Below are 22,230 nucleotides of genomic sequence, written 5' to 3'. Positions count from 1 at the left end.
ATGTAATATCATTAATAGGGGTGCACTGATAGAGATTTTTTGGGCTATTACCATGGCCAACTTTTAATGAGCCGTATCGGCCGACAGTGATCCGATTGCCAATATGCAGCCGGACAGCTTGGAGAGAAGCATCCAGTTGGTGAGTTTGTTGAGGGGAAAAGGGTGGGGAGGGAAGGGGCAGGAGGCGAAGACCAAGGCCCCTGATGTGAGGGAGGGAGTGGGGCTGGGGCAGGGGCAGGAGCAGACACTGTACAGCCGGGGCAGAGTGCAGGACAGAGCCATGAGTGGCTTGTCTGTGGGGTGCACAGCGTGGCTCCTGCTGCTGCACACACCCCAGGAGGGTCGGGGGCCTATGATTCTGGATCTATATGAGGGTCAGGGTGGGCTGTCACTGAAGGCTGGTGCCAAGCTGGTGCTGGGCTCTTCCCAGTGCAGGGCTGGGCTGGGCTATGCTTGGGGCAGGCAGCAGAAGTGCTGGGAGGAGGGCTATGATGGGGGGGACCTGCAGCCACCTCAAAATTCACCACTCCCAGCACTGCCTCCACCCACCCAAAGTGCAGCCCCAGCCCAACTCCCCTGCCAAAAGCCCAGCTCCATCCCTGGCCCCAGCCCTCAATAGCAGTTCACCCTCACCCCATGCATAGATCCAGGAGCACACGCCCCCCATGCCTTCCCAGGGTGCATGCAGTGGCAGGATAATTCCCCACTTCTCGAGCCACTCATGGCTCCAACCCATGCCCCACCCTGGGGTGCAGCCCCAGCCCCACTCCCTCCCTCACTGCTGGGGCCTCAATATGCATTCCCCCCATGCCCTCCCCTCACAACAGACTTACCTGCTGGACCTGACCGTTCTCCATGCTGCTGGGCTGTGCTTCTGGCTGCCTGTGTGCTGCACTGTGGCTGTGTGCATGCACAGGGCATTTATTAGGGACATTATCAAGCACTTCAGCCAAAAAAAGCCAATTGCCAATACTATCAATTTTCCTTATATCAGTGCTGATCCAATATGGGACAGATACATCAGTACACCTCTAGTAATTAATGAATTAATTGTACTGTTCAAACCATTCACAATATCAATCTCCTGGACTGCTTTCAATAATCACCAGTGCCGATTCTGGTAGACTCCTGGCCAATCCTATACAGTTGGCAACCTACAAGGGGCGCAGCCTTTGCTGGGTCACCTGTATTGCCAGCACTTCCCGCATTCATTCATCAGACATAGGAGATGCCCTGCTCTCCCCACCAGGGCTGCACTGCAGAGGAGATAAACCCTGGGCACCTTCCCATGGGGGCAGGGAGGGAAGCCAGCTCCAGCACTTGGGGCTTCCCTCCCATGCTGCAAGTGCAGGGAGTGCCTGTGATACAGACTACCCAGTGGAGGCTGTGCCCCTTGCTGTGATGTGTAGTGCTGGCTGGAGCTGCGCCATGCTGGGTACCAGAGCCCTGAACACTGCCTGCTGCTGCTGCCAAACACCCATGGGGTTGTGTGCCATGGAAGGAGCCTGGAGGGGTTCCCACACCCACCACGACACCTCAAACTCACATGCTGCCCAGCTGTAGCCTGCCCCTGCCCCTCACTGCTTCCCTACCTGGTGCCTGGTGCCTGGAGCCAGCAGGAGACTGGGTAAGCAGAGCAGATCCTTGGGGGCTGCAGTAACAGCAGCAGCAGCAACAGAAGCCCTGCCTGGAAGCTGTGTTCTGGCCAAGCCGGGCCCTTCAGCCCAAGAGCAATGGGAGCGAGGTGCAATAGGGTATGTTGCGGGGGGTGTACACGTGGGCAGCTAGCTCCCACCCTCATGGTTGGAAGGGCTGGGCAGGGCACAATTCCTTGGTGGGCACTGGTGGCCAAATTAAAATGCCTGGCAGGCTGGAACCAGCCCACTGGCCATATTTTGCCCACCCCTGCCTTTGCCCATGGAGATGAAGAGATGTCTCAGTCCAGACAAGCTGACAGTTACATTTCAGAGGACAGAGACTGTTCAGAGGGGTGGAATAAATGACTGACTGAACAGGTACATCAAAGACAGTGAGCCAGGCCAGTGAGACAGCCCACAGCCCAGTGGCAGTAAGTGCCAAATGGCAAGGTCTCTACAGAGCAGTGGATGCAAGGCTGGAAGGGGAGGGAAGCAGCTGGCAGTGGGCTGGTTCAGGGAGGGAGGGTGAAGTGAGGCAGCAAGTAAGTCCAGCACCTGGGCAGAAACAGGCCTGCAGGGAGGGGTTCATGGGGGGTGGGGGGAGAGGCGTTCAATGACTGCCCTGGGGTGGCCCTGGATCCCATGGGGGCAGTTGTGGAAGGGGGTGACATGGTCACATCTCTGCTGTACAAAGTGTCACAGGGCAGCAGACCTCAGTGTGAGAACAGCAGTAAATACCACGTGGAAACACAGGCACCTACCTGCCATCAGCTGGTGAATCTGGAGTGAAACCAGGAGAGTGATGCAACTGGGCAGAGAGAGGCTCACTATGGGGCCAAGGGGGAATGAGGAAACCCCTCTCTCCATGGCGATGTGGCCTAGGCGACAGGGAAACACATAAACCAACATAAGTATGTACAGGACTGCGACCACGGTGCCAGATCAGCAGAAAGGGTCGAAACGGTGAAACTGTTTCAACATTTCACACATAGGATATAATGGGGAAGGACAAAACTGCCTATAAGTTTGTTATTCCTGTCTTGATCTGGATTAAACTTGCCAGAATGGTAGCCCCATCCGGGGGCAGGAAGTTTGCCAAGTTTCATGGAAATAGGTGCAAGGAGTTCAGGGAACTGCACCCCAAAATTTTGAAAGCAAAACTCATGTCAGGTGTATGTGTTAAGTCACAGTGGGGTCAAAACTCCTGGCATGCTACTCCCTGCAGAGGTTTTTGGGAAACTGTACCTCAATCTGCAGACAAGCAAAACTCGTGACATGGGTGACACTGAGGGTGTTAAAGCACAGCAGGGTGAAAGCTGCAGGCCTGCTAACCCCAGCTGAGGCCATGAAGCCTGCCAGCTGTCAAGAAGATCGGTGCAGGGGTTCTGGGTTCTGGGGCCCTGCACCTCTAGCTGTTGACAGGCAAAACTCGTGACATGGGTGCTTGTGCAACTGTCTGTCTTGGGGCACAGGGGTGGAGAAACTACTGCAGGCCTGGCTGCTAGGCCCTGCTGTGACCACAAAGACTGCCAGCTGTCAAGGAGATTGGTGCAGGGGTTCTGGGGCCCTGCACCGCTAGCTGCTGACAGACAAAACTCATGACATGGGTGCTTGTGCAACTGACTGTCTCTGTCTTGGGACAGAAGCAATTCCCGGCTCTGTATTGATTTTTCCTCTCCTTAGTCTGTGATTTTGTATATGTTAATTCTTGCTCATTAACTCGTTATGCCAGCTAACTACTGTGTTTTAATCAATCTTGATTCACTCAGGGATCAGCTCAATACACTACTAGCTACTAGATAATGAGCTAATGAGCAAGGATTAACACCTACAAAACCACAGACTAAGGAGAGGAAAGAATCAATACAGACAATCAACTACCCCAAGACAGAGACAGTCAGTTGTACAAGCACCCATGTCACGAGTTTTTCTTGTCAGCAGCTAGGGGTGCAGGGCCCCAGAACCATCCTGCACCGATCTCCTTAACAGCTGGCAGTTTTGTGGCCTCCACAAGGGCTAACATGCCTGCAGTTTTGACCCCACTGTGGCTTAACACATACACATGACACAAGTTCTGCTTTCAAAACCTGGGAGTGAAGTTTCCCTGAACCCCCTGCACCTATCTTCTTGAAGCTAGGCAGACTTAATGCTCTTGGAAGTGGCTACCATTCCTGCAAGTTTCATTCAACTTAAGCCAGAAATAACAAAGTTATAGGCAGTTTTGTCTTGCCCCATTATAGCCTATGGGTGAAATGTCGAAACAGCGTTGGAACGACGAAACATTTTTACTTGCCTCGTTTTGTTTCAAGGCTGTTTCAACAATATCTGTCTCATTTTGTTTTTGCTGTTTCAACCTTGAAATGCATCGAAATAGTGTTGAAACAAAACTGGCGGCGAAATTTTGCACAGCCCTAGTTACCACAATGGAAAGAAATCTGGGAGTGCATTTTTTCACCCCTGGCTATTTCATGTATGAATGCAGGCCAGTATTGTTTAATCTCTCCTCTCCTGGCTCTGTCCATTCTGCCTTCCCTGACCTTTCTCCTCTCTTTTCTTATTCTACTTCCCTCCTTCTCTCCCATTCTTTTTCCTCTACTTGTTAATATTCTTTCATTTACTTTCCCCTTTCCCCTCTTGGCCCCTCCTCTTTATTCCAAGAAGCTGGTCAGTTTACTGGAAATTGGATGATACATTCAGGAAGCCACTCCTCAGTATCAACCCAAGCCAAAGTATGGTGAAAAAAAGTCAGCATAAGACAGCAGCATAGCCTGCAAAGCTCCAGGATGAGACATGGAGGAGTAGGACAGCTGTCCATCTGCCCCAAGCTCCTGATGGAGCCAGTGACCAGAGAGTGGGGGCACACCTTCTGCCAAGCCTGCATCACCCAACACTGTGAGGAAATGTGCCCATGTCCCAGGTGATGCCTTCTCTTGTCCCAGGTGCAAAGCAGGGCTCCAGAGGGAGCTTCTGACCCAACACTCAACTGAGAAACATGATGGAGAAGATTAAGGAACAGAGGTTGAGACCAGGAAAGGAGCAAATGGGCTGTCAGGTCCCTGAGTTCACCCAACACTAGGTAGGTGCTTTTGCTCACATTGGGCTTGGCCCCTGATGCCAATTCATATACTTGGGTGTGTTGTATCATTCTTTCCACAGACCACTTGTCCCTCATTAGATTTGCCTAGATCAATGTTTTTTCCTACCTTCTAATGACCAGCAGCCTCCTTGATGGAAAGCACTGCATGTCTGCGGTGAGCCTGGGACTCTGTGCAGATCACACAGAGGATCTCTTCGTCCTCCATGCAAAAGAAACTGATGTTGCCCTAGTGCTTTTCACACTGATTTCCCATTTGTTCCTTTTCTGGTAGAGTTTGACCCACAACTGATCAGGGAGAGGGCATGGGGAAAGGCTGGAAGGAAGTGAATCTGAGTCCAGAAAGCAACATCAATATCTAAACCAGTGTTTCCTAGCCTTTTCCAGCCCAAAGTACACTTACATTAATAAAAGTTTTCTGTGGCATACCTGTTAAGCATTCCCCATCCTCATACCTATCATAGCTCCCTGTAGCTCATTGCTGTGGCAAAATTCTTTGGTGCACCTATTCATTTCTGACAGCACACTTTTGTTCCATGGCATACTGGTAGAGAAACACTGGCCTAAACCACAAGTTGCAGAGCCTACACAAGCAGGCACCTTGGGGTTGGGATGTGAGGGAGACCATGTGAGAGGTGAAAACCCTGATCAGGGCCTGGTACAGGGATCAGGAAGGTCTTCCTGGCCCAGGCCCCCTGGGTGGAGGAGGGGGAGGAGAAGTCTGCTTATTTTAGCAAGATGAAGGAAACCAAGAAGAAAGCAATTACCAACCTGGCAGGCAGAGCGGGGGTAGAGCACTGGTCAAGTAAGGGGATGCTGGAGATGGTGGTGGCATTCTACCCAGAGCTCAACACTGTGCACCCAGAGGACCCAGGGGTCATGCAGGAATTCCTGCAAAAGCTCATGCAGATCCTTGGAGAGGAGAAGGGTCAGAAGTGGGTGCAGGAGTGGATGTTGGAAGAGATCAACACAACACTGCACAGTTTTTAGAATGGAAAGACTCCTGGGGCAAACATCCTGCCCAAGGAGTTCTACATTACTTTCTGGGACCTGGTGGGCCCAGACCCACTAGAGGTCTATAGAGAGTGCCTGCCAGAGGGTCATTGTGGAGCAGGAATTGAGGAGGGTCTCATTATCATTCTTTACAAGAAGGGGGAGAGGTGGCAACTGAATAACTGGGGTCCTATGATGCTCCTGAATTTTGACTACAAAGTAATGGCCAATGTTTTGGCTGTGCTTTTTAAGTCTGTTAATTCCACAAGGACTAGGCATGCATGGTGTCAGGCTAGCAGATCCACAAAGCCCTGATGAATCTGTGAAACATGCTACAATACCAATGGGAGAGAGGGCAGAACACCACCATGCTGAATCTTTACCTAAAGAAGGCTTATGACTAGGTATCCCATCAGTTCCTATTGGAGACACTGAAAAAGATGGGAGTCCACTTAACCTTTAATCACCTGGATAAAGACATTGTACATCAACATGAGCATCAGAGTACTGGTAAACAGAGTCCTGACAGCCCTGACTGTGGTGGAGTTGGGTATCAAGTATGTCTGCCCACTCACTTTCCCCAATCCTTTTTTTCTGTGTGATGGAATTGCTAGCACAGTGGTTCAGGCAATACCCCAGGATCAGTGACATGAAGATCCTCAGGAGCAATGGGGAGGAGACAAAGGTCCTGGCCTACAGCATGACCTCAATATCATATGCAATATCATATTCACAGACAAGTGCTCAGTTGAAAGAGCTTTACACCACACCCAGGTATATGGAGCAGCAGCAGGGGCCAAGCTAAATGTGAGCAAAAGCACTTGACTCGTACTGGGCAAACTCAGAGCCCTGCGAGTCTCTGTCCCCCACGAGGGAGTAAAGATTCTCAGGATGGAGTTTGGCTGGACAGAGGGCATGGGAAAAGACTGAGGCCAAGGTCAAATAGTGAGTGGGACTATGGCAATCATGCTGCCTGTTCATTATGGGTGGGGGGCACATGGCATTCAAGAAGACAGTGATACTACTAATGCTTCTACACACCCCACAGTTTTCATCCCCTCAGTGCAAGTCATCCACAGAACCCAGAGAACCATGTGTGTTGTCTCTGGAGATCCACATGGGACAAAGTGGTAAAGGACCACATTCTACAAAGGAAAATGGTGCAGAGGCAGGCCAGACATCCTGCTATTCCTCTAGGCCAAGAACACGAGCCAGATTTGCAAAATGGCAATAAGGACAGAATCCAAAACAGCTCATTCTGTAAAGTATTTTACAGGGCAGCTACTGTGACAGTGGTAGGTGTACATGATGACCAATGTGAACCCATGGACCATGAAGTCCCCATATTTCTACAAAGCCTCAAAGTATTTCCACCACAAGATGCAGGAGGTGATAAAGACAAGAGACATTATATTGCCCGTGGACTTGCTACCTGGTGAAAGTGTCCAGGCATTGTGGGAGCGAATCTTCTACAAGGACCTGCAGAAGGAGCACAGAGACTTGAACTGGCAGGTAGCCCACTGGACATTTCTTGTGTGGGCATGGAAAAACAGTGTGGGGCAGACAGGCCCATCTAACTTCCCCAGGCAATTTGGCTGGTGACATACAGAAACAATCAAGTTCTGGGACTGCCTATACTCTAGCAAAGTGTAGAAGAGAATATGCGTACCATTCCTGGTGATAACAGGTTTCATAACCCTGACCAGAGAGGCAGTTCTGTATGGGCACTTGACTACGCAGCAAGGGGCCTGATAGCCCGCTTCAACCAATTCATCTCCTGCTTCAGGAACATCCTGTGCAAAAAAAACCATGAACTTGCTCATAAACAGGCACATAAACCTCCCAGTCCAGGACTGTATTAAAAAGGGACAGAGTGAGATGCACTGGTAGTACAGGAAGATGGTAGAAGAGGATGGAAAAGAGATTGCAGACATCATATGGAAGAGAGGGGACTGGCAGATTTTACAGAGGCGAGCCCTCCAAAAAGTGTAATGAGGATGATGACAATGATGACGATGACAAGTAAAATATGATAATGAATGAAAGGACTGGGCAAACAGGTGGGGGAGTTGGTAAGGTAGGGAAAGGCGGGAGGGGCAAGAGGACTGAGGTACAAGAGGACTGAGGTAGTCTTTTGTGCAATTGGACCTTGGTTTCAAGGTGATGGTGATGAGCGCAAGCATGCAGGAATGTGGATGCACAGTGTGGAATTTATAACAGGACTAAGAATGATGTAATTGTAAAAGTGTGTTTTGGACTGTCAAGTGAACCACAGTGGTCACAAGACAGGCTGTTAGAGATAGTTATATATATACACTAGCAAATTGCCTGTCAAGAATGACTGGGGGCAGGGGGGGCAGCCAGGGGCAGAGCCCCACTCCTCACCATGTCCAAGCCCGCAACCCCCCGCCACTGGTTCTAGCCCTGCCCCTCTGCCTTCCACCGCTCTGGGTCCAGCCCCAGCCCCAGCCCCAGCCCCTCCACCCTCTCTGCTGCTCCAGGTCCAGCTCTTCCCCACCTCCTGCCACTGCAGGTCCATCCCTGCTCCACACCCTGCCCTCCTTGCTGCTGCAGGTCTGACCCCACTCCCCTGCTGCTTCCACTACTGCGGGTTCGACTCACTCCCCCCCCACCGCCGGGTCCCACTCCCCCCGCTCCTACCCACTGCAGGTCCGGCCCTTCTCCACCACCCCTTCAACTGCTGTGGGTCCAGCCCTGCTCCCCCCTCCCCTCCCTGCCACTGCGGGTCTGGCCCCAGCCCCCACCCTGCTCCCTGCTGCTCTGAGTCTGGCCCCACTCCATGCCCCCCTGCCAATCTGGGTCTGGGTCCAGCCCCACTCCACCCCCCCCCCACTACTCCAGGTCCAGCCCTGCTCCACCCCCTCTCCCACCACTGTGGGTGCAGCCCTGCTCCCCACCCCCAACCACTGTGGATTGGGCCCTGCTCCACACGCCCTGCTGCTCTAAGTCTGGCCCCGCTCCACCACCTCTACTGCCATTGCAGGTCTGGCCCTACTCCCTGCCACCCACCCCTCTACTCCGGGTCCAGTCCCACTCCCCCCCTCTCCCTGCCACTGTAGGTCCAACCCAGCACCCCTCCTCTCCTCTCCTCTCAGGGTCTGACCCTACTCCCTGCCCCACCACTGCTCCAGGTCTAGCCCCGCTCCACCCCCTCTCACACCACTGTGGGTACAGCCCCACTCCCCCCCACCACTGCAGGTTGGGCCCTGCTCTATGCACCCCCTCCCCACCATGCTGGGTTCAGCCCTGCTCCCCACCCCCCACCACCGGGACTGGCTACACTCCACCCCCCTCCTCCCTGATGCTCTGGGTCTGGTTCCCCTCCACCCTAGCTGCTCCAGGTCTGGGTTCTACCTCCCTCCCTGCCCCTGCCGCTCTGGGTCCAGCCCTACTCTGCCCCCAACTCCCACCACTATGGGTCAGGCCCCACTCCAGACTCCTCCACTGCTATTCTGGGTCCAGCCCCACTCTCCCCACTCCTCCTCTGCTCCGGGCCTGGTCCTACTCTCCCCCACCCTCCCGCTGCTCTGGGTCTGGCCCTGCTCCATCCCTCCCCTCCACCTGCCTCCCCTCCCCACTCCCCTTCTGCCCCCCACTTCCCTCTTCCTGCCGGCTGTTCTGGGGGACATGGGGGCCAGGCAGCAGGGGTGGGGGCACCCTCAGGCAGGGAGAAGCCCCGCTGCTCAGGCAGCTGGGGCATGTTCTTCACCACCACAAAGTTCCCCAGCAGTGGCACAAACTTGCATGCACAATTGTCCAGAAGTGTTATGGATAGACAGAAAGACAGGCTAAGCCTTTTATTACATTGGAATGCACACATCTGTTGATAGATAGATACACACCCCTATGTATCTATAGACACATCAAGCTATAGATAGGTGTTTTTCTGTGCATATATATTTGAGTTTCCTGCATTTTGGGAAACTCACTGGAGTCAGTGTGCCCAGAACACAAAGGACAGGATTCACCCTGGGAAACGCACTTATATACGAAACCTGTTCTTTCTGTTCTGGGCACACTCACAGGAGTCAGTTTCCCAAAATGCAGGAAACTCAACTGCATAATGTTGTAGCAGTGGGGAACTGCTTTCTTGCTTCCTCCCCAACTTCCTCCCTGGCCTTTTGGCTAAGAACAAGCAAGGCAAGAAGGCACCTCAACCCCAGGGTCCCTGGACCCCAGGCTTGGTTGTAGGATGTCTGTCACAGATCCAGGGGAGTACCTGAAGCCCCAGACTGATGATTCTAGGAAGATGGATACTTGTACAATTGGTAGAGCCACACAAACTTGAACAATTGAGCCCTGCTCAGTCAAAACCTGGAACTTGACTATTGGATTTTCCCAGTAGAATTCAGAACTAGTATGACCCTTGAGACTTGAGCCAAAAAACCCCCCAAACAAACCTGTGACCAGGGAACCAGGGCAGCCACCAGGTAGACTACTGGTAGGCTGCTGTGCCCCCCACCCAGGTAGGACATGGGAGTGCCGAGGGAAGGGCCTCTCCAGTGGTGTCTACACTGGCCTGGGTAGCCTCATGCACCCAGGTGGTTTAACGAGCAGCAGAAGCTGGCAGCCTGTGTACACAAGCACCTGCCCCATGGAGCTGCCCTGGTGCTGCAGCAGTGCTGGGGAGAGTGAAGAGGTGCCTGGCAGGGACAGACCTGCAGGCACAGGGCTCGGGTGTCACCAGGCAGCTGGACTCCCTGTCCCTATGCACCCCAAGGTGTGATGGACCCAGGCTAGCCAAGAAGTGTGCATGGCCAGGGAGCAGCTGCAGCACCTACCTGTGATTGCTGTAGAGGAGGCGGCAGCAAGACCAGTGTCTGCTCCCCAGGGAAGAGGATCTGCTCCACCCCAGGGATGGCAGTGACTCTGCAGGCACCACAGGAAGAACTGGTCTCTTGGGCACTAGTTGGTCTTGGGGTAGCTCACTGCTCACACCTGCTGTGTAACAGGGTAGCCTCCTTGTCAGGTCTCCACCAGCCACCCTGACCCTGGGGTAACCACCTGCTTTGCTCTCCTGCCACACCTTGACGGAAAAAGTGAGAGTTGTTACTAAGGCGGGAGACCTACCCATTACTCGCCCTGCTGACAACACCCTAATACCCACTCCGACCTCCCCTCCACAGACCCCAAGCCTTGCAGGTGTCTCTCACTAGGGTCCCATTTACTCTGCTGGCTCTCACCCAGCCTCTTACATACTGCCCTTTCTCAGGGCCACACTCATCCCACCCGGCCTCATCTCGCTTCAGGATTAGCTCTCCTCTCCTCGGTCAGCCCTAGCACAGCCTGTTGGGAGTCTCCCGCTACCCTCATCTGAGTGTTGACTGAGCAATTTTATGACCATAGGCCTATCTTGGTCCTGGCCTCTCGCTGGGCCACTATGTCTCCATTGGGCCTCCTCACTACCCCACACTCATGGGGCCACTCTGTTTGTCGCCCCTCTCACTCAGGGTCTCTCTAATCATCACCTCTCTCACTCAGGGTCTCTCTAGCACCCCCAGCCTTTCATCTTCCACCTGGGCACAGCCCCAGGTCCCTCCTCCAGCCTAAGCCCTGCCTCAGGGCTCCTTAATGAGCCCTGGGCTCCCCTTGCTCATCAGAACACCACCAGGAATGTAGGACTGGGGTTATCAAGGCACCTCAACCTGCCTTTCACTGGGGAGGTAACTGGCCTGGCATTTCCTGGGGGCTCCTATGCCACTAGGAGCCCCACCAGACCACCCTTCCCTGGCAGGGTGAAGTTTTACATCTTACCCAGGACAAGGGGTCACCTCCACCCCATAGCCCCTGCCCTTAACTCCTAATCCTCGTCAGAACAGCTTCACATCCTAATGTTACCTCCTTCCTCCTGCAGCAAACTGCAGACCAGCTTATATCCCTGGGTCCAAACTGGCTGCCCTCATCAGGCACCTGGAGGCTACCTGTTTCTTGCACTGAGCTCTCAGTACCCATCCCCACAGCAGAGGGAAATCCTATCCAACAGAGCTGGCTGCACTCACTAGGCATTGTATGAGCCACAGCTCTGTTCTGGGGCTGTCACCAGCTCCTTGCTGAGCTCCACGGGGCATTCAGTTTGACTAAACTCCTGTCACATTGCGCCTGCTGCAGCCTGGGCTGGGGCCGAACCAGAGGCCACGGGGAGGGGAAGTGCAAAGGGCTCCACACGGCCACTTAAATGTGCCAGCTCAGACAGTGCTGCAGGATGTCAGCGTGGCAGAGACGGTGGCTGGAGGAAGGCCCACTTTGACGTGAGGTCCCTGCTCACACTGCCTGGGCTGAACCTGGCCCCAGGATGCCCCTCTCGCCCGGCCGTCCTCTCTTTCACTCCATCCCCTAAAGCAGGGCAGGCGTGTTTGCCCCCAGGAGCCCTGGCCCAGGCCCTCGGGCATCGCTGCGAGACAGGGCAGGCAGGGGCACCCCCACACCCACCCTGCTGGCAGGGACCAGGGCAGGGCAGCAAAGAAGCAAAATCCTCTGTGGTCCTGTCTGTCTGGCCATGTCACGGGAAAGGGGCTGGAGAATCGCACCCACATTCATACAGAAACAGCCAATCTTGGACTAGGGTTGGTTAGGGTGGCAAGAAGCCAGGGCCAGTGCCTGGGGCCCCTCTACACTAACTCAGCACTACTCACCTGAGTTGTCTGCCTCTCTAGTGCCAGAGGGGCTCTGTGTCTCTCTCCAGGGCTGTTTCCCAACAGGGCTGCTCCCGTGGGGCTGTGCTCATTGCTGAGGGTCCCGTGCTTGCTCCAGACAGTGGGTCCTGGACCAGGGGCCTTGGGAATCCAGCCCTGGTTGCTTTATTCATTTAACTTTACTTTCAGAAAGGCTGACTCCCCCTCCTGTTACTCCCAGCAGCTGCAAAACCGAAAGCAAAATGTAAATGGGAAGTGACAACCAGCCTCCCTCCCCCACGCTGCTCCCGCTCTTCCCCACCCACATACTTGTCTCTTAGTCAAGATATTAAAGTTTTCTTAAAAATACACAAGCCTAGGCTGCAATACAACATCAGCCTTTGGGCCAGCAGCTCCAGTCCTGACACCCGCCTGCCCTGCTCTCCAGGGACTGCTAAAGTGTCACCATCGATGGCACGTGTCTTGTGCCAGCTGCCAGGGCCGCTGCTCTCAGCAGCACCCAGAGCTCCCTAAACATTTCCCATCTGTGACAGGTGCAAAGGCCCCGAGTGCTTCACCCCCAGTCACCCCCAGCCCGCACACCCGCTGCAACGGGGGCAGAGGCCAGTGCTCTCAGGGGTGTCTCTGTGAGGACCACAAATGCTGAGTGCCCCCAGAGGCCGGGGTGGCATGGTAAGCACCCACAGGTGGTGGCGGTGGTGTCAGCAGCAGGGGCATGGGGTAGCAAGTGGGGAGCTCCTGCAGGCAGTGACAGCAGTGTCAGCAGCAGGGGAGGGCTAATCCAAACACCTGCTGGGAAGGAGAAATAACACAAGGACATTGGATCCACCCAGAGGCTCCAGGGGAGTGGATTCATTCTGAGCTAACCTAGCTCACAATAGGAGGAAGTTAAAGGATGGTGAAGCTTGCTAGCAGCTTATCTGCTACCAAGGACGTGTGTGTGTGTGTGTGTGTGTGTGTAGTGATTTTAATGAGGCTTTTTTGTAAGATTTTCATTTATTGTTTCTTATCCATTTCTTATTGCATTTGTACTTTTAAAAAATAATTATTATTCACTGAGGCAAATGTAATGCCAACAGGCCCAAGGCGGGGAAGTGCTGGTGGAGGCGGCGCAGGGAGGGAAGTGGGGGTTCTTGTTAGGATGCTCTGTGCACTGGGTCTCATTGCCGCCATGCTGCTCCCCCTGCCTCTGTCCTGCCCACCCAGGGCACCAAGTGCTCCACTTCTACAGGCCAGAGGAGACTCCAGGCCTTGAGCAGGGGAAAAAATGTGCTGGGCAGGGCTGGGACGTGCCCCATGGCAGAGAGCCGGACATGCACAGACCCCAGCCCCAGCCTTGCCCGTGGGAAAGAACCACGGCAGAGACTGCCCGCACGGCCCTGCTCCAGGACCAGCTGCACTGCAGTGGGACAACAGCGGCGCTCCTGGGCAGTGCGGACAGACACAAGGTGTTGCTTTCCCCTGGCTTCAGGAGGTTTAGCAGCAGAGACACCTCATGCCTGATGCGTGGGAAGGAAGGGCAGAGCGGGTGTGGGGGGCAGATGGGGGCTGGTTCAGGGCCAGGGGGGGCTGGGGAGGGGCCTAATGCCCAAAGAGGTTTCTCTCACAGTCCATGGGGCTCCTTTGGGCACAATTACCAAAGCTGCAACAAAGAATAGCATTGCAACCTCTGTGGGGAGAAGGGTCACCTTTTCAGGAAATGCCCGTGGGCAAGAGAGTGCATGGAAAGGCAAGATGAGGAGGAGGATTTCAAGTCCATTACTTCTGAGCCAGGAGTACAGGACAGAACAGAAACAATGAGTGAGGATAAGACTGAACAAGAGGAAAAGTAAGAGGAAACAGAGGAAGAAAGCCTCCCCCCCACCAGATCCAGAGGACAAACTCCTCTTACAAACAGTAGGAAAGAGCACTGAGATGCTAAAGCAACTGGCTGAAAATCCAACAGTCAGAGTAAAGGAATAAGATAAGGTGGAAGCGGGGAAATGATAGAATCGAAGGAGGAATGAGAGGAAACCTCAGGCTCAGGGAGAAAGCCTCCCATGACAAAAACAAAGGAAGGGAAGAATGCATAAACCCAAGGAACTCCTCCTGCCCATTTTGACCCCCTGAAGGCATACAGATGGAGCCAGGTTAAAAGCAAGAAGAAAAAGAGCAAGAGGAAAGGTCACATAGAGAACAACCACAGAGAAACCTAAGGAAGTCCCCAGGCAGAAAAACCACCAATTCCCAGAGAATAAAAGGAAAAAAGCACAGGGGCAGACAATGAGGTTCCAGATGCATGCCTCCCACCCCCTTCCCAACCCTCCTCTTATTCAGGTAGCACAATGAAAAGGATCAACATAGCTTCTGTTAATGTGAGAAGTTTGGTGGGAAAAGGAAAATGGGATCAGGTGTTACAAATCCTGCAACAGATAGAAGAAGACATTTTTTGCTTTCGGGAATGTGGGCTCCCCTGCGTAGAGTTGGTCTGAGGACAATAGAGCAGCAATACTGCTAAAAGAAAACACTGTGTGCCTCCTACAGCACCAAGAAATACTGTAGTTGCAGGCAGGCTGTTACAAGCCTTGCTAGCAGCAAGCAGAAGTGCTTTTGAACTGCTTTTGGAGTGCTTTTCATATGGTCAGGGGTTTATAGGACAAGCCCTACGAGGAGGGCCTGAGGGACCTGGACCTCTTCAGCCTCCGGAAGAGAAAGCTGAGAGGTGATCTTGTGGCCACCTACAAATTAATTAGGGGGATGCGGCAAGGGATCGAAGATGGTCTGTTCACGAGGGTGCCTCTTGGGGTAATAAGAAACAATGGTCACAAACTGACAGAGAGCAGATTTAGGCTAGATATCAGGAAACACTTCTTCACAGTGAGGGTGGCCAAAATTTGGACTGGGCTTCCAAGGGAGGTGGTGCTCTCCCCTACCTTGGGGGTCATTAAGAGAAGGCTGGCTAGGCATCTGGCTGGGGTTATCTGACCCTGGCTCTCTTTCCTGCCCAGGCAGGGGGTTGGACTCAATGATCTGTTGAGGTCCCTTCCGACCCTAGCATCTATGAATCTTTGCTCATAGTATATGCGCCAGCTAACAAATAAGCAAGGTGCACCTTCATTGATAACATGAATGTAACAATGCCAACTGGCAGACCAGTGATCATTGTGAAGGATTTCGAGTGCATCATCAGTGAGGGAAATAGAGTAAGTAGAGCCTGAACATCAGGTATGGACAGGTCCTCCAGGCAGCTGAAACAGCTTGTCTGTGACCACGGGCTGGCAGGTGCAGGAAAGGAGCTCCCAAGGACCTGGAGGGAATTTCACCTGAGTGGACCCTGCAGAAAACACCAAGTGCAAGATAAATTTTGTTTTCCTCCCCAAAGGGTGGAGGGTGGAGAGGGCCGGTGTCACTCCCATCTGTTTCTCAGACCACTGCCTCCTAACCATCCAGGCAGACATGGGAAGGGAGCTGGAGAGAGTCAGGGATGTGTGGAAACCAAACACGAGCCTCCTGAAGGATGAAAAGACCCTGCACAGCCATCAGGATCACTACAAAGGATGAAAGACCCTGAGGGACCTATATTCAAACCAAACAGAGCAGTGGACCAGTATCAAAGTAAAAAATGTTTCCAGCAAGTGGGCAAGCAACATGCCTTCTTCCACAGACGGTGACACGAACGCCTGGCCCATGATGAGTTGCAAAACCTGAGCATGCAGGCAGTGGTGGGCTGGGATGTGAGGGAGGAAATGAGGGAGGTTAAGGCCCAACTTGGTGCCTGGTACCAGGAGGAGGCCAGGAAAAAGATCTTCCAAGCCAGGGTGACCTGGTTAGGGGAAGGGGAAGAGTGGTCTGCTTATTTTAGCAGGTTAAAGAAGAGCAAGGAGGAGCCAACGACATGCCTGAAGGATGGAAGAGGAGTGGAGCACCGATCAAAGGAGGGCATGTTAGAAACTATGGCTGCTTTCTATCGAGAGCTGTATGCTGAGAAACTGGTAAACCCAAAGACTATGAAACAGTGCCTGAAAAAGCTTACCTGGACCCTCAGAGAACCCGAACAGCAACGGCTGGAGGAGGAGTGGATGCTAGAGGAGACTGAGAGTACCCTCCAAATGTGCAAAAACAATAAGTCTCTTGGGGTAGATGGTCTGCCAAAGGTGTTTTACCTGACCTTTTGGGATCTGGTAGGCTCAGGCCTGCTGGAGCTTTTCCAGGAGTACCTGCTGGAAGGCTGCCTAGGTGCAGGGTTGCACCGGGCAGGGTTGCCTTGTGACCCTTCTGTATAAGAAGGACCTGAGGGAAGAGTTGAAGAACTGGAGGCCTATCACCCTCCTGAATTTTGTCTATATGCTGTTGACCAGTCTTGGTAGAGCATTTTAAATCCATTCTAGGTACCGTCATCCATGAGGACCAGTCATGCGGGGTGCCAGTGCACCAGATTCATGAGACCTTGCTGCAACTAAGGGACATGCTCCAACTGGAATGAGAAAGAGGGCAGAAAGTTGCCATTCTGAACCTGGACCTGGAGAAAGCCTATGACAGAATATCCTACTGGTTCCTCTTTGAGACACTGAAGCAGATGGGAGTCCCCCCAACCTTCATTGGATGGATCAGGACCCTGTACACAAATGCAAGCAGCGAAGTGCAGGTCTGTGGATTACTGGGTGCACAGATTGCTGTAGAGTTGGACGTCCGGTGGAGCTGCCCTTTCTCCCCTATACTTTTCATCTGTGTGATCAAACCCCTGGCCCAGAGCATTGTGCAAGACCCAGGGATTTAGGGATCCCTGAGCCCAGGTGAAAGTAGAGAAGAGACCAAGGTCCTGGCCTACATGGATGATCTGAAGATCCTGTGCCAAAGCAAGTGGTCTGTGGAAAGAGCCCTGTGGCACACAGAGCTATGAAGTGGCAGCAGGAGCCAAGCTCAATGTGAATAAGAGCACCTGTCTGGCCATGGGTGAGCTCGGGGACCTGGAATCCTTGGGGGTCTCTGTCCCCCACAAGGGGTCAAGATCCTGTGGGTGGCTTTTGACCCCAAGTTGAGCAGCAAGAAAGCATGGGAAAAAACAGAGACCCTGTATAAGACTAAACAGGCACAGGGAAAGGGCATCCCAGACATCCTCCTGTTCCTGTGGGCAAAGTACATGAGCCAGATCTGTAAACTGGTGATGATCACAGTGTCCAAAACAGTCTGTCTCATGAGATATTTTGCAGGAAATCTCCTGAAACAGTGTGGGGCTTTTGCGCTGACCAACAGAAGACCCTGGCTCATGATCCTACCATGGTTCTACCAGACCCTGAATGAGTTGCCCAGCATGTACAGTCTACAGAGCACAGGCCCCATGACCATGGTCAATCACAAGAAGATGCAGGAGGCGGTGAGAAGCAGACAGTATCCAAGAGAGGACGAAATCTTTTTCCAGCAGGTAGGCAAGCGATGTGTCTTCCTCAACAGGAGGTGACACAAACGCCTGATCCATGAGTTGCAGAACCTGCACAAACAGGCAGCCGTGGGCTGGATTGTCCACTAGACCTGTGCAAAGCAACTACCATTCGCTTCGGATTTGGATTCAGCCAATTTGGGGGACAGTGATTCGGTTCGGTGATTCAGATACAGAAGTGCTTCTGAAGCAAGAGAAAAAAGTCGCATGGGGCCAGGTCAGGTGAATATGGGGGCTGCGGCACTTGTGGGATACAGTGCAACTTTTTTCTCTTCCCTCAATTAAAGAAAACCTTGAAAGGAAGAAGATTTTGTGATGTGGAAACCATAAAACAAAATGCGATGAAGCAGCTTTCAGCAATTCCAGAAATTGCTTATCAGAAGTGCTTCCCTCAATGGAAGAAATGTTGGGAGAAGTGTGTGGCTGCAGAAGGAGCATACTTCAAAGGAGATTAAGCTGAAACCCCTATAAATAAAAGATTTTGTTTCCTACAGCATCAGTCTTGATACTTTTTGGACAGACCTCATGTATTTGCTGTGAAAACAACAGCTGGCAGAGGGTGAATCCTTCCATTTATATGGAGAATATTGGCAGCAGTAGGAGTCAATGTCCACCCTTGTGTGCTGGAAATGTACGGGGTTGCATCCTCTTCCTCATAAAATGACAGCCAATATCCAAGTGAGTTTTGCAGCACAATATTGCATCGGTTACCAAACCCATTCATGGACAGTGGGCGTAAGGCAGGCTGTGAGCGGTGCTGGGGGAAATGATTTGCTGACTCCAGTAGTAACCCTAGAAAATGTCCACTAAAATAATGTCCACTGAGGACCCTGTTACCCCACAGCTCCTACCTCGTTAGCTCACACAGCCATGGCTTCTCTTGTACTTTTGTTTCCCATAGGAATACTCCCCATTTCTTGGCAGTACCCTTCACATGGCCATGAGGACCTGTTGCCCCATATCACAGTTCATGCAGAGCACGCACAGGTCTCTTCCATCAGTGAAGTGGCAATCCAAACATTTACTTCTGTGTGAGGCCTGAATGCCAGTTCTTGGACCCAATGGTGGAGGAAATCCTGAATTATCTGCTGTCCATCTTGGATGGGAAAGGTGATATTATAGCAAGATTCAGGGTGGTGTAAAAATACTGTCTGATGAGTAAAACCCAGCAGGAGGATGAGTGTAAAGGGCGTAAGGAAGAAAAAGCAAGGGGGAGTTGGCACTTCTTCAGTCCTAATCTATGGTGAGACAGTGCCCAGCTGGTCCTGTGGGCAGGAGGCCCATGGGTGGGCCTGGCGAGAGCTGCAGTTGGACTGTCAGGCCTGCGCATGTAGCTGTGAGATAACAACTGTGTGAGGCATAAACACCCAGACACACAAAGGGGCCAAGTCAGGAAGGGAAGGCTGAGCACTGAGACCCCAGACACCAGGGCACAAAGAAGTGACAGCTCCCCAGTGACACCGACTCCCCCAGGTAGGTTTCAGCATGATGCCAACATTTCCCCACCCAGGCAGGTCCATGGCCCCCTCCCCTGGGTCAGGCCAATGGGGCAGGATTGGTGCTGCTGAGGGGACCCTCCCTCTGGGACTCCCTGAGTCGTGGGTGTTTCAGTTGTCCTCTGGCTGCTGCAGGGACCTGAAGCCAAATGCTGCAGCCCTGATTTCTCCCTTGCTCCAGCTCCCTGGTTGTCCCAGGGGTTTGGCTGTTGGGGACAGTAGGGTTTGCCCCAGCGTCTGCACTGGGTCTTGTTGCAGCGACTGCTGCGTGAATGCTCACCTCTGTCTCTGCTGTTCCAGGATTTGGAAGAGACTGAGGACACGCAGGTGAGTGACCCTGACCCCGTATCAGTGACCCCAGGCCCCTTCCCTGGAGACCTGTGCTTCCTGCAGCCACTGCTGCCACCATCGCTGTGCCCTGAAAGTAGGGTTTGAACTTGTGATGGGACAGAGCCACTACATCCTTGCTGTCTTCTGCCCTCACTGCCCCTTTTCCTAGCACATTGTGTCCACTCAACCCTGGGCAGGGCTGGGCTTTTGGCCATGTCAGACTCAGGTGGAGGACTATGGGATTCCTCTGATATTTCTATGATATTGCTCTACCTTTACCCTGTTTCCGCCCTTCCCCCTGTAATCAATAAAGTTCTCCTTTGTGACCGGTGTGGGAGACTTATTGAGGGGTGGGTCTGAATTATGCCGAGGAGGCCCCTTAGGTCTTATACTGAGGGAGACTTCCCTAATCAGCCCCTGATTTGGGAAAGTGTCCCAAGTGCCTGTATTGGGTCTAGTACCCATTGGACGATCAGGCCTGTGTTTTCCAAGGTGCGCAGAGCCAGTATTGAGTCCAGAGCCTTGGATGGTGGCAGCGGGAACCCCAGGCTAGCAGGTGTACTCCAGGGAAGGGGTCGGCCGGATGGGAGGCACCCCAGGGAGGCACTCGGAGCCTGGAAGGTGGGTGGGTGCAGGGAGGTGGGCGGCTCAACGCAGGAGCACACCCTGCTGGCATGTCACAGGGATCACCTGTCTAAGGAGGGCAACGGCAGTGCTGAGGGTCTTGGTGGCCTCAAGGAAGGATTGGTGGACCACCAAGATCTGGGAGACGGTATCCCACTCAGCTCTGTTCAGGGGGCCGTTAATCCCAATCGCCCCGAGCAAGGCCATCTCATGGCTGGCCTTCTGTTGCTCCACCAGCCTCTCGAGCATGAGGAATGTGGAGTTCCGCTGAGTCTGCACATCCTGCGTGATTCTGTGCTGCAGGATGTTCAACTCTGCTTGTTTGTCACCTGAGGGTTCAGGAGCATCCTGAACTCCCCTCCCCTATGGGTTGTGGCCCTTTAGAGCCTCCCTGACAAACCTCCTGAGCTTGTCAAAGTCAGCTTTTCTGAAGTTGAGGACTTCTGTATTGCTGACTGACTTGCCAGATTTATGGTGGATGGTGAAGTTGATCAGCTTGTGGTCACTGTCACCCAGCTTCCCTTTGATTCTTTGATCCTTAGGTCACTGATTAGGTTGTCCCCCATTGCCAGAACCAGGTTGAGCAGCGCTTTACCTCTCATCGGCCCACCAACTTCTTGCATCAGATAGAGCTCATCCACGCATTTATTACACATAAGCGAGGTGTGCACCTTCAGGTGAGCGCTGGGATCTTTAGAGGATCTGACCACAGCCCCTAATCCAGATTGAAGGGCAGAACTGGATTGACGGGCACACCAGCTGGCACCGTGTTCAAGATGTTCATCATTCTCCAGCCACCCGACAGCCCCAGCAAGGTACAGAGCTGACATCATTACACTGGAGACATGAATGACCCATTTGGTGTCAAGACTTCCTTCTTTCTCCCTAGATATATGCTCCATAACCTGGAAAGATGGGTCTTAGCCTGCAGGGATGAGCATTATGAAAGTACCTGAAACCCAGGTTTTTATGGGATTGAGATAGGACACAAATTACTGACTGTGGGGAAATTTTTGACAGAACTGAATCAGTACTTTTGTAAATGTGGGCCCTTTCTTTAGGTCTGCCCTGAAACGCTGAATTACTGCCACTTCCAACGGGGAATATCCTGAATTACCTTCCTAGTGAGGAGTGACTTGGGTTGGGGAGAAATTAAGATCCTTTTGGTATGAAAAAGCATGTGAAAGGCTAGGAAATAGAAATAAATCTGCCATGAAAGAAATGAATCCTTCCATTTATATGGAGAATATTGGCAGCAGTAAGAGTCAATGTCCATCCCTGTATGCTGAAAATGTGCGGTGTTGTAGCCTCTGCCTCCTTATAAAATGACATCCAATATCCAAGTGAGTTGTGCAGCACGTTATTGCATCGGTTACCAAACCCATTCATGGACAGTGGGTTTAAGGCCGGCTGTGAGCAGTGCTGGAGGAAAGGCTTTGCTGACTCCAGCAGTAATTCCAGATAAAGTTCACTAAGACATGGACACTGAGGACCCTCTTGCCCCACAGCTCCTACCTCATTAGCTTGCACAGCCATGTTTCCTCTTGTCCTTTTTGTTTTCTATAAGAATGCTTCAAATTCCCAGGCCATCACCAGTGACCATGAAGGCCTGTGGCCCCACATCACAGTTTATAAAGACCATTCACAGGTCTGCTACATCAATGGGGTGATGGAAACATTCACTTCTGTCTGAGGCCTCAATGCCAGTTCTTGGACCCAACCATGGAGGGATTTATGAATGATCTCTTGTCCATCTTGGATGGGAGAGGTGGTATTATAGGGAGATTCAGGGTGGTGTAAAATTATGGTCTGATGAGTAAAACCCAGCAGGGGGATGTGTGTCAATGGCATAGGGCAGAAAAACTGAGGGGAAGTTGGCACTTCTTCAGCCCTAATCTATGGTGAGGCGGTTCCCAGCTGGTCCTGTGGGCAGGAGGCCCATGGGTGGGCCTGGCGAGAGCTGCTTTTGGACTGTCAGGCCTGTGCA

At 52.8% G+C, this 22,230-nt stretch overlaps 1 protein-coding gene and 1 long non-coding RNA gene across 16 annotated transcripts in view; one reads left to right on the top strand and one right to left on the bottom strand.

The window, feature by feature from the left end:
- Positions 1-12,614, bottom strand: part of LOC109283977 (butyrophilin subfamily 3 member A2) — a 51,191-nt gene extending 38,577 nt beyond the window's left edge. For 12 of the 15 annotated variants that reach the window (XM_059715155.1, XM_059715146.1, XM_059715157.1 and 9 more), the window contains exons 1-4: positions 12,378-12,614; positions 10,527-10,771; positions 7,394-7,517; positions 2,399-2,515 (exon numbers count right to left, since the gene is read on the bottom strand). In XM_059715155.1, the coding sequence (XP_059571138.1) occupies positions 2,399-2,515; positions 7,394-7,418 (142 nt within the window). In that variant the 5' untranslated portion in view covers positions 7,419-7,517; positions 10,527-10,771; positions 12,378-12,614. The remainder of the gene's footprint in view (positions 1-2,398; positions 2,516-7,393; positions 7,518-10,526; positions 10,772-12,377) is intronic. The other 3 variants (XM_059715152.1, XM_059715148.1, XM_059715153.1) reach the window with 3 other exon arrangements.
- Positions 12,615-19,173: 6,559 nt separating this feature from the next.
- LOC132243887 (uncharacterized) lies at positions 19,174-21,567 on the top strand. Its single transcript, XR_009455458.1, has 3 exons — positions 19,174-19,266; positions 19,590-19,616; positions 20,786-21,567. It is a non-coding gene; the product is annotated as an uncharacterized LOC132243887 (long non-coding RNA).
- Positions 21,568-22,230: the final 663 nt, after the last annotated feature.

Source organism: Alligator mississippiensis, chromosome 11, assembly GCF_030867095.1.
Source record: "Alligator mississippiensis isolate rAllMis1 chromosome 11, rAllMis1, whole genome shotgun sequence".
NCBI classification, from domain to species: Eukaryota; Metazoa; Chordata; order Crocodylia; family Alligatoridae; genus Alligator; species Alligator mississippiensis.
Note: the sequence above shows the minus strand (reverse complement) of the source record. Positions and strands in the feature narration are given on the sequence as shown.